General features: G+C 34.2%; 1 protein-coding gene across 1 annotated transcript in view; it reads right to left on the bottom strand.

Moving 5' to 3' along the window:
• Positions 1-1,742: 1,742 nt before the first annotated feature.
• Positions 1,743-12,898, bottom strand: part of OSTN (osteocrin) — a 42,860-nt gene continuing 31,704 nt past the window's right edge. The window contains exons 4-5 of the mRNA XM_045811215.2: positions 5,460-5,556; positions 1,743-2,102 (exon numbers count right to left, since the gene is read on the bottom strand). Coding sequence (XP_045667171.2) covers positions 5,472-5,556 — 85 coding nt within the window. The 3' untranslated portion in view covers positions 1,743-2,102; positions 5,460-5,471. The remainder of the gene's footprint in view (positions 2,103-5,459; positions 5,557-12,898) is intronic.

Genomic DNA, 12,898 nt, shown 5'->3' with positions numbered 1-12,898 from the left:
TTGTGTTCACTGAAGTCTTGGGTACGTATTATGAGATAAATGCATTATACATTAGAATAGAGTATAAATCCATATATTGTGACCTCTGATTTTAAACTGAATGCCATAAGCATAACTTTGCATTAAGAAAATAAAGATGATAGGAAGTCGATTTGTTTAATTCAACCTTAAATCTTCACCATGAGAAAATTTTCAGCTAAAGTAGGCTTTAATACCTTTTGTCAATGCGCGAAGCAGCAGCCCCCAGCTGAATTAGAAGCTTACAAATATCCAGATGGAGAAAAAGGGAAGAAAGAACTTCCAACGAATAGAACACATTTCTACAATTCAACAGAAGGTTGGGGGAAAGTGGCAAGAAATATTCTAACTTCTTCTTAAAAAATTCTTTCAAATAGTGAGTCCTACAAGGTATTTTTCCCTGTACCACGGCTAACTTTCTAATGCAAGTTTATGAAAAACAGAATTGGTTAGCTCTCTCAGAATTCAATCTTCTTTGCTATAGTCCATCTATGATGGTTAACAGAATCATTCATTTATTATTTTTTTTCTAAGCTTAAATTTTAGCAGTTGGAAAAATTTCCCCGGAACTAAGAATTTATATACAAAGCCACTCTGTCTTCTGAGTATACGTGTTCATTGAAATATGTTCATATATATGTTTAAGTTCATTTTATTCTTTGAATCATACATTTATTCATTTTTTTAGTTAAAATTAACAACTATCCATTTTTCTCCCCTTGAGATATGAATATACCTTCTCATAACATTCTTCCTTTTTATGCTAAAATACACCTCTGTCCTACTGACCAAGCTTTTTTCCTCCAATGTATCAGGTCTGTTTGATAGTGATTATTAGGGTTTAAAGAAGTGTTTTCCAGAGGCTTTATGAACTTCTATTAACTTATGCTAAATGTCTAGTTCAAGAAATAAGTTATCTTTGTGTTTTGAAAGCATACCCCATGCGTGATGGGCTTATGTACCTAAGTGGCAGTAACATCACAGCTACTGTTGAGAACCGAGCTCTCCAGAATATGAGACTTTGCGCTTTGCTCGATCAATTAAAAATAATTTGAATCATTTTAAAGAAATCATTCTTAAACACATTATACTTTTCAATGCCTTATTAAACACAGTATATGAAACCAATCAAACAGTTCCCTAGGTGAGTCAGTAGCATCGACATGACGGCTTATCGTACTGTGCTAAAATTATGTGTATTTAACGAGCCCCAGACTAGTCTAGTGGTTTAATAGTAGTGATTCTCTGCCTTCCCCCATAATTTCATCTGTTACTCCTGTGTGGTGGTTCTCATAATTAGCCAGCACCATTCTTAATTAACTACCAGTTGTAATTTAGAGAAAACAAACGTTGTTAGGGGGTGTGAGATCTGCAAACTTAACAAATGAGTGATATCCTTCACTTCCTAGTTCTCTCAATCTGCTCTGACCTACAAGTATTTTCTCAGTTCTTTGGAAGAGTAAAATTGATGGGCTTCATTACCGCTGTTTTTTTCCTTGCTTCTACATCTTTCTTCTTTGATTTCTGGAACTGGGGCTATGTTTTATTTGGTTGAACCTCACTGAAATGTGAATATGTTAAGAGAAGCCTAAGTTCATAATTATTACCCAAGAGGCTCACAGACAAAGGATACGAGAGAAGTCAAATATTTAAGAGAACATATACAACATTGTCTTTCCTTATCCCTCAAAAATGAGCAAACAGATTGTACCTAAGTTGTACAGAAAAAAAAAAATCAGTCTTAGGTTATTATTCTTCAACTGCATAAATGTAAATGGTAAATGCATATAGAAAACATTTCACTGTACAGTGTGTTTTGATTGTTTCTTAGAAAAGCAAGTTTTGGGGCTAGGTAACTATCCTGTTAATTAAAATATATATTTAAAAAAATATCCATGCATTGAAATGGTCTGCATAATTTAATTGAAGTTATAACGATACTGTGATGTGATGGACTGAAGTTCGAACTGTGGAAAGAATTTGCAGAAGGTCAGTTCCTTAAATGTTTAATCATTAATGAGTGTAAAGAACTTCACTGAAGCATCTTCCATGTTTCTGTGACATTTCACCGGAGGAAGCTGTGTCTGCAAAAAGGAAAGTTGAAATTGTTAAAGCTACTGAGAGCTCCATAGATAAGGGGAATACCATAAATTTCAGTGGAGAAGAGCTAAAATTCTACATGATGTTTCATTATAGTTTTTTTCCTGAGACATATATTAATTGCAAAGACAATAATGCAAAATGATCATTTCAGATCGAAAAGCATTAAGAAGAACATCTTCAATGTATAAGCCGGTGCTTATGCTCAAGCCACAGTTCCTTTCTTTGGGTACCTGCTATATTCTATTTCTTTTCAGTTTTCAATCTTGGTTCAAGGACGTTTGCCATGACATAAAAGAGAAATAAAGAAAATGTAACTATTACTTTTTATTTATTGCTATGATAACACATTGATAATTGTATATTTTGCTCTACTGAAAGGGACCAACATAACACTGGTATTTAAACATGATTCTTCTGCTCTTTGAGAGTTCTGTTAATATTTGAATGATAGGGCATCAATATTGGTCTAAAACAGAACAACAACAACAAAAACCTGTCGGTATAACACAGCAACATGTGCCTTACATTATTAAAAGTCTTAGTGCATTTGGCAGCAAGGGGTAGCATAATTAGTTATTTCTACCCAATTTCAACAGGAAGGCATCATACTTTCAATGGCAGAGACCTAGAACTTGCTAACTGCATTTAGAGAAGCTGTGAAACGTTAGACAAAATCTCTCTCTGAATTTGAGTTGCTTAGAGCTGACGCCTATTAAAGAAAACCCTCAAAATTGTGGAATATGTTAATGATCTGAGGATGACATTGTTGCAAATACCAGGTTATCTTCCTTTCCAAAACACATATTGAGAAGAAGTTAACATTTGTTCTGGAAACTAGGTAACACAGAGCAGTGATATATAGATCTAAACTCAAACCACGCAAAACTTCCACGATTAGAACCAGTTTCACTTTTAGTGTGAAGACTTAAGAGTGAAACCCAGAAGGTGAAAACCCACAAATAGACCTTCTTTAAAAGAGTATACATTTAACTCCCACGGAAGTGGAACAGAGATTTTCACAAAGTCTAACATACCACTTCTGTTTGTTTTAGAAATGTATAAGCAGAGAAGCTGGCGTCCAGTAATGACTACTTAACCTCCTGATGACCTTATAGGTCATGAAGAGAACACAGGCCTAGAAGTCCAGAGACCTGGATTCTGGATCTTGTTCTGTCTGAAAGTCTGTAAAATTTTGAGCAAATCAACTTTCTCTCACAGACCCATTGTCCTCATTTGTAAAAAACAAAACAAAAGGGTTGGATTAAATGAGACTTGATGTTCTTGAATCTCTTAGTGACTTAATCCAAGAAATAAGAAACAATATATCAGAAAACGATTTGGAAAAGTTAAATGGAAATTAGATATATATTTTTATTTTTTTTATTATTCATAAACTATAAAACATAAAACTTCACATGAGGAAGTAAAAAACATCTGAAAAATCTTGGTGATAATGGCAGGAAATTGTGAATAGAAATGTAATGGCTGAACGGTGCTCCTGCAATGATTGACCTGGTGATAATCCAGGGTGTCCAAGGTGATAGAGTACATGTGGAAACTAATCGAACTTAATTGTTTTAATCTCAGTGTCAGAATGCTCTCAACACATCAAGAAACTGGAGGATTGTGATCCTGATTTCAAGGAGTTACTTGGTTTTAATAGCAATTAGTTAGATCCTACTCAGATAAATGTGATTTTAAAATTCTGAAGAGTGACCATACTTGGTATATCTCTAGACATAAAGAATGTTCAGTCTGCATTTTGAAGATGGTACTACTCAAAATGCACTATTCTTCACAGTACTCATTAAGTCCTCTTATATTTGTGGACATTCAGTAACTTCATAACTTCATTGATCAAGAGATCCATGGAAAAAAATTCTTTTAACTAAGTCATTCTGAGAATAAGAAAGTTGAAGTAAAATATTCACTTCTCATTGTGGTTTAGGGCATTTGATGAAGAGAACAAACTGGCATGATTTAAATTGAGAGGTTCAGGGTTAATGTGATGCTTCTGGGGACTCTGCAGCATTGGTCTAAGGATCATCCCGAGAGAAATGAAAAGCATGAAAGTCACGCTTGAAATTGTCAAAACAGTTCCAGTTTGTCTCATCTGCTTGGGAGGGAGGATACATCCCCTGTAAGCTTTACTGAGAAAAAAATACATTGCCTAGATTTTATGTTTAACATTTCATGTTTAAAATATATAATATATATGACCAAATACACTTTTGAAAATAGAAGCTCAGAATTTAAACTTTCTGGATTTAAATGCTACTTACATCACTAGCTATATGGCATTGTGAGTTAATATATCTAAGTTTTCTACGTATTGTATAATATTAATATTATATAATATTGTATAATAATAATGATTATTGAATACTTACATGTCAGACACTATTCTAAATGTTTAACGTGTATCAATTCATTTAGTCCTCTGGACAATGTAATGTGGTTGAACTTTATTATTATCCTCGTTTAATGGAGGGGGATTTCAGAATTTAACCAAGGTCCCACAGCTAACAGATAGAGGAACTGGGATTTGATCCACAAAGCTGGCCTCTCCAGCTGGCACTTTTACCCCTTACACTGTACTACTACTCAGGATACTGGAGACAGTAATAGGACCTACTTTATGGAACAGGAGGTTTAATGAAGCAATATGTGCACGCACTAAGTATAGGGCCCAGCACAGAGTAAAGTTTCAGAACTGTCATCTAAGACCATATGCATGTCCTGTGTGCCCAATACACATCTAATTGAATTCTCACAGTACCACTATGTTACTATCTAAATGTACAAGATGTAGAGAAATAAGATATGGAAACGACGTGATGAACGAATGAGTGACAGAGCCAGGATTTGCATTAGGTGTTCTGATTCCATAGCTAATACTCTTTCTGCTACACCATTCTCTCTCCTATGTTCCATGTTATCATAAATCTGGGAATTTAGTTATTGGCAACAAAATGGTGTGTGTCTGAAATGTGTCTTCTTTATAATAAAGGGATTACTACACAGTTACGTATACGTATGAAGGTGATTTATTATGTCAATTAGAATTTTAACCATTGTTCACATATTTATATTCAATAATTATATAAGAATCTGTGGGAATAGCTGAATCTTTTTTATGGTGAAGTAGATCTAGGGCATTCCTTTGCTTCTTTACTGTCATTTAAGTTACTTAGCATCAATATATTGATTTAGTACAGAAATGTGAATTTATAAGCTAGGAAATTAAAAGGGCCATTTATAAATCAAGATGGATCAATTAGCCCACTGTGAAATGTTAATCAGAAGTCTGCATATACTGTTACTCAAATTGTACTCACGGCTGGAATCAATTAGCCTCTGGAATTAGAGAGACGGTTTCCACCAATCCGATCCACTGGGATACCAAATCTCCTTTTTGGGTGATCTACTACTTTTCTGAAACAAACCAAGGAGAATATTTTTAAACTAAAGTCCAAGTTATCAATTAATGACTTTTTCTCTTTTATTTCTTGCTCACCTGGGGGCTTTCTTTGGGAGTTTGAATACACATGATAGTTACCATTCATCATTACTCACTATGGGCCAGACACTATCTCTTATCCTTTCGACATCTGTCAAAGTGGGTCTCACCACCTCCACTTTATATCTGAGGAATCTAAAGCTTTGAGAAATTAAATTACTTATCCAAAATCAAACATTGCCGACGAAAAGCCGGGTCTTATCAACATACCAATCTGCTAAGTTTTTAGTTTGGGTAAGTCCCTTTCTCTCTTCAAATGTTGGTGTATTCCTCTGTTAATGGAAGACAATTACACTAGGTCAGTGGTTTTCCCCAATCTCTGACTCAGAATGGTTCTTCCAGGGAAGAATGGTGATGGGGGAGGAAAAAGTGCTGATGCCAACAGTGACTGTGGAGTAAGGGTGCTTCTCATGTCTTCGCTCGGATTTTACCCACAGAAGCTTTGTACACAATGGTCTATGTCTGTTACACATTCTCTGTGTCAAATAGTATTGGAAAAAATTAGCTTCATTATTAAAATGAAATTTAAAAAGTCCAACTAGGGAACTTCCAGCTTGTATGTTTTGTAAGTTCTCTTTTTAGAAAGAAGAAACATTTTCATTTGATTTGTTCTACCAAGTCAAATCCTACTAGGGGAGGTCCCAGAACTCTCAGAACATAACTTTCACTGGCCTTGGAGCTATGAGAAGTTTTGAGTCTTCTCAATGGAGAGAGAAACAACTGAATCAGTTTTCAATAGCTTAAAGAGTTAAAAAGATTTGTTTCAGAATATTTTTAATAGCTTTTATTCTAACTACTTGCATTGGATTGTCAATATACACTACACAATTTAAGCACTAAAAATGAATGAAAACTTCAATATCATTTTTTCCTATTATCATCTATTATGTAACTACTATACAAGGTTTTTTGTGGCTGTCTTGGGATTGATAAATCAGACATAGCCTTTGCTTTCAAAAACCTACAATTAAGTACTTTCAGATGAGTAAGGATTTAATGTAAGTAAGTAGAGGAAAAAATCTCTCATTTTTATCGACACCAAGTTTTTACCTTAACTGCCAGGTCTAACCAGTGTTCCTCATATCACTATTAGGTAAATAATTGATTTAAAAGCTCTGAGAAGTATAGAGAAAAATGGAAACATGGGGTATTTTTATTACTGTGTCTTGCACATAGAACATTCCATAAACTCTGCTGGATTGTAATCAAAACAATAAATTTGATGGTAATTAATATTTATTTAATGCTTTATACATGCCAGGCACTGTGCTTAGTACTATGTAGACAAGAATGATAAAAATAGGCCTGAACCTGACTTGAATCTTATCCCTAAATGATACTGTAGGAACAGGGCACAGGGCCATGTTATGTTTTTTATTTATTTGTTTTTACTGAACCCAGCCTTCTTTTCTGTTGATTCACATCCATCTTCCTTTATAGGTTGGCCTTTAGTTTTGCTAGTCTATGCAGATAGTATTGTATGTATGATCTTATAAGGCTGTCTGCTAGACACCAGTTTGATCAGTGGGGGAAAGTCTAGGAAAAAAATATTTAGTGCTTATCCTTAACCTAGCCATACCTCTGCCTCTACTCTTCAAATTTCTGAAAAACATACTTTTTTAAGTGAGGTCTATCATTTGTACTTCTGGATTTTTTGATATTACATTAACTACATATTTTTCAACTTGATAATCAAAGGGGAGACATGTTATCTGTAAAATTAGCATAAAATTAATGATGAAGAGTCATAGGAAATATGCATATCAGTTGTGCTTTAGGTATTCTGATATAATTATAAATAATTATTGTTGGAAAAAAGAAAAAAAACGTCTTATATTTTTTATTTTTATTCACATAATTTATGGACATTTATTTTAAGCAGTTATTTTCCTTGTGGTAGTAAGAATAGGGTCTTCCCAAGGACGTCCACACCACAATCCACAGAATCCATAAGTGATAAGTGATGTCCTCTTACGTAGCAAAAGAGACTTTGCAGATAGGATTAAAAAGGACCTTGAGATGAGAAGATAATCCTGGATTATCTGGGTATGTAGGCCCCATCTAGTCTAGTCTCCATAAAAGTGAAAGATGACTGAAGAAGAGTGGGTTGGTCAGAGAGCTGCACTCTGAGAAGGACTTAACTTACCACCACTGGCCTTGAGGATGGAGGAAAGGATCAAGAACTAAGGAATGATAGGAGTGCCTGGGTGTCTCAGTCAGTTGGGCCTCTGACTCTTGATTTCTGCTCAGGTCATGATCTCAGGGTCCCCATGTCTGCTCTGCTCTCAGTGGGGAGTTGGTGGAGAATTCTCTCTCTTCCTTTCCCTCAGCCCCTGTTCTGTTTCCCTCACGCTCTGTTCTCTTGCTCTCTCAAATAAACAAATCTAAAAAAAAAAAAAAAAAAAAAAAGGAATGCTGTGACTTCTAGAAGCTCTCAAAAGAAAATGAGATGTCAGTCCTACAACCAAAATGTACTCAATTCTGCCAACAACCTTAATGAGTGGGAAATGAATTCTCTAGAGCCTCCAAGGAGTGTCAGCCGCTGACCTCTTGACTTCTTCCATAGCCAGCTGGCAGAGCAGGCAAAAGAGAGCATGGAGCAGCTAGCAGGGAGAATTTTAGAGGTTACACAGTGGCTAACAATCACACGGCTGCACCTAATTGGAAAGAAGACTGAGAAAAGTTGTGTAGATTGGCATATGGTTACTGCAGAGATTACATTGGACTTCTGACTTACAGAATTGTAAGATAATAAATTTGAGTTAAGTCCAGAAGTTTAAGGTAATTTATTACCATAGCAATAAAATATGAATATATATGTGTGATTTAGATCTTATGTCTGAGGGTGATGTTGTTGATATATATATATATATATTTTTTTTTTTTTTTAAAGATTTTATTCATTTGACACAGAGAGAGAGATAGCCAGCGAGAGAGGGAACACAAGCAGGGGGAGTGGGAGAGGAAGAAGCAGGCTCCCAGCAGAGGAGCCCGATGTGGGGCTCAATTCCAGGACTCCGGGATCACGCCCTGAGCCGAAGGCAGATGCCCAACGACTGAGCCACCCAGGCGCCCCTGTTGTTGATATATATTTTAAAAAATCAGACTGATATGATTCTTTATTACTTAAACCTTTCAATTCCTTTACTGACTACCTCCATCATAACTCCAGAAAGGGGTAAGATAGAAGCTACCTCAGGGAGAGAGTACTCAGGAGAAGTTCCAGACAAATAAGGAAGAGGAAGTGAGAAACCAACCCTTCTGGTGTTTAAAGGACTGGTAAGAAGGGGAAGGAAATGGCAGCTGGGAAAAAGAGTAGTGCCACACATGTTGAACTGACCTCCCAAGCACCTGTGGGATGGATGGTGGCAGGAAAAGGAACGCTTCTGCTTTTTTAAAGGAAAGTATGATGGTCTCGTGTACATCATAAATTAGAACAGAACATTTCTTGGTTAAGATTACTAAGCAAACGAATGATATACTATATCTTGGCTAATTGAATTTAAATTAAAAAAAGAGTACTAATGCATTTTTTTCAAAAATAAAAGTAAAATAAATGAAAATAGCATTTTTTTTTCTTTCTTTCCTATAGTTGATCTTTTTTTGCTCGAGCAAAAAAGAGGCAGCTGCAGTGGTGGAAAGCAAAATAAATTCTTTTTTCCTTCCTACTTCCCTCCTTCCATGTTCTTTCATTCCATTCTTTCCCCAAGATTTGATTGGGAACCAGGATATGAAAGACTTAGATTCTATTTGGTTCTTCTACTTATCCATAGTGTAAGAGTTTGCACGACTGTTATCATTCTGAGCTTCTCTTTCTTTTTTCGATAAGATTTAGATAATACCTGCTCTGCCTATCTTTCAGACTGGTTTGTTTATTTAATACTTCTTTCTTAAGCAAATTTGATTGCTTTATGCACAACTGTTGTTATTTTTTCTCTGCACTGGGGATACAGTGGTGAATAAGATGTTTTACTTGAAAAAAGCTAATGAGGTAACACACCTGAAATTATTTTATACATTTTACTGACTCTACTATTATTTCCTATCAGTCCTGTCCAATGGCTTTCAAACTATTTGTAGTTTACTATTTCTACAAATAAAAGCTTTACAAAAGAGATCAATACCTAAATACATGTTAATGTCCCTGTAAAGAAGTACCCCTCCTTCTCCATATATGGTGGTTCCTGAAAGAGCTTCCAGAAACACTTAAGGGTACTTAGAGCAGAGCTTGAAAACCACTGGTCAAGTGGATATGAATGTTTTTGTTCTAGCCATAGATCCATAATTACTTTGATTCATTCTCTAAAATTTGGGATTAGTTTCAAATGCTCACATGTATCTTGAAATCAAATACGAAAAATAAACAAATACATGTGAAAAGCCATTCAATATTTAAAATTTTTAGCACTAATACAAAATGAAATGAAATTATTCCCATAAACCAGCTAAACCAAAAAAAAAAAAAGAAAAGAAAATAGCTCAGTAAATTAAATAATCTCTATACAGACTCCATCCATTTAGAAGTAAATGGCAAACTAGTATTTATCTTAAGATTTTTGCTGACATGAAATATATATCACAGTACTATACTCTGTAACATACACTTACAGAAAAAAACAGTGTGCAAAACATAAATGTTAAGACAGTGAAATAGTCTTAAGACCAGAGGGGAAATCTGTACTTTCTGACTATCTAGTCCCTCTTGTGACAAAATAATGGTATGACATGGCTTATGTTATATATCCACGTTACATTTTCCATTTTAAAAGATTCTGAAATAGTTTAAGGATACAAAATATCTGCCAAATTAATAAAGAGAATGGATTATTTTAAATACAACTTTAAACTTTACATTAAAATGCAATTCTTGTGGTAAATAGGATTTTTTAAAAACATTTATGTTCTTTGATGATCCAGTTTCTGAAAAACTTTTTACATTCTAAAACAACACAGTTAGAAAATGTGTATTTAAATGTTTTATTGAGAATCACTTCACACATACATAATGGCCTATAGATTTATCTATGTTCAGTGTAAGGAAAAATAAAATGAACATTCCTGTTGGCACCAAAGGAAGAAATAGAATATTGCCAACACTTTGGAATTAACCAGTGTTCTTGCTCTCAGATTGCATCCCTTTCATGGCTCGGTCCCAGAAGTAATCTGTAGACTGAATTTTGGTCTAATTATCCCCTTGCTTTTCCTTATAATCTCTATGTATTCCTCCAAACTCTCTTGTTTAGTGTAGATGGTTCTAAAATTTTATTTAAAAGAAATCATGTATGAATTCTTCTTGACTTCTTTCAGCTAATATTTTGTTTTGAGATTTGTCCATTTTGATATATATAAGCGGCATTCTTTATTTTTACTGCTGTATGATATTTTATTGTATTAATATACAACAGCTTATTTAGACATTCTACCATAGATGGAAATTTGAGTTATTTTCTTTTTTGTCATTATGTATTCTCGAGATGAAAATTTTCTTATAGATGCCTTTAGTGCACATTTAAAGATTTCTCTCAAGTATGTTTTTAGAAGTACAATTGTCAGCTATGCCTGTACTTAATTATATTACATAGTGCCAGACTGTTCCAAAGTTGTACCAATTTACATATCCAAGAGCAGAGTGTGACAGCTTCTATTGTTTCAAATCTAGGCCAGTCCTTGCAACGTGGGATTTTTGTTTTTCCTTCCCTTCCCCTATGTTCATCTGTTTTGTTCTTAAATTCCACAAATGAATGAGATCATATGATATTTGTCTTTCTTTGATTTATTTCACTTAGCCTAATACCCTCTAGGCCCAACCACGTTGCTGCAAATGGCAAGATTTCAAGCATTTGTAATTTTATCTCACAGTGGTTTTAATTTTGCTTCCTCTGGATAATTGTTTCTCCCCTTTTCCTTTGTTTATTGGCTACTTGGATTTCCTCTTTTGGAAGTGCCTGTTCAAGTCTGTTGCTTTGTTTTCTATTGGTTAGTTTTTGTTTTGTTTTGTTCTGTGTTTTGTTTTTTAGAGAGAGAGAGAAAAAGGGAGAGAGATGGTGGGGGAGGGGCAGCAGGAGAGGAAGAGAGAGAATCATAAGCAGGTTCCACGCCCAGCTTGGAGCCTGATCCAGGGGTCAGTTTCAGGACCTTAAAATCATGACTTGAGCCAAATTCAAGAAAGGGACGCTTCACTGAATGAACCACCTAAGTAACCTAGTTTGTCATTTAAATATTGTTTTGTAGGAGGGTTACAAATACTCAGAATGTTAGATTTTGTCAGTTATATGCAAATATCCTTTCCCATTTGTGGTTACTCTTTATTGTGTCTTTTATAAAAAACTTTAATGTTGTTTTAAAATTTATCAGTATTTTTACTTTTTGTTTATTAATGACTTCTGCTCTAATATTATGAAGATATTCTCCTATTTCATGTTAAAATCTTTCTGTAGTATTGCCTTTCACATTTACGTTCTTTAATCCTTTTGAAATTACATATTTATGGAATGAGACAAAGGTCATGCTTTTTTATATTCACATTCAGTTATTTATAAACATTAGATTCAGCTTATGAAGTTTCATGGAAAATCCTTATGCAATTTTACCTTGGATTGTATTGAATCTAAGATATAAAGAAGTTTGGAGAGATTTGAAATCTTTATGCTATCGAATCTTACTATCTAAGATCTTTTCTTTAGGTTATCTTTCATGCCTTCTCAAGAATTTTTGTAATTTTCTCCATAAAGACCTTCCATAGTTTATTGGATTTGTTGTTGTTGTGACACTATTTAAAAACATGTGCTGTAGGTTTTAAATAGTGTCCCTTACTTGGTTAAAAAAAAAGTTTCCTTCTATTGCTATTATTAGTTTATCAGTGATTTTGATCATGAGTAGATGTTTAATTTTATTGAGTGCTTTTCCTGCATCTGTTGAATGATGTGGCTTTACTTTTTCAATCTATTAACTCTGTAGATTGACTTTCCAAAGCAAATCAACCTTATGCTGTATTTTTGTAATGAACCCAGTAATACATTACTGGAACTGTTTTGTTAATTTTTTTGCAGGAATTTGTATCTACTGTCATTAATGCAGTTGTCCTATAATTTTTTCTTGTTCTCTCCATATATGGTTTGATGATCAGATAATGCATTCTCATGAAATGAGTTGAGGATCATACCTTCTTTTTTGGTTATCCTATTGCTATTTAATTATATCATGGTGTGAAAATATGTTCTATATGGTAACCAGAGCTTTAAAAATTTTAAGGCTTAT

The sequence above is a fragment of the Ursus americanus genome, chromosome 4 (genome assembly GCF_024610735.1).
Source record: "Ursus americanus isolate L20-20 chromosome 4, mUrsAme1.1.p, whole genome shotgun sequence".
Lineage (NCBI taxonomy): Eukaryota > Metazoa > Chordata > Mammalia > Carnivora > Ursidae > Ursus > Ursus americanus.
This window is presented reverse-complemented; position numbering and strand designations above follow the sequence as displayed.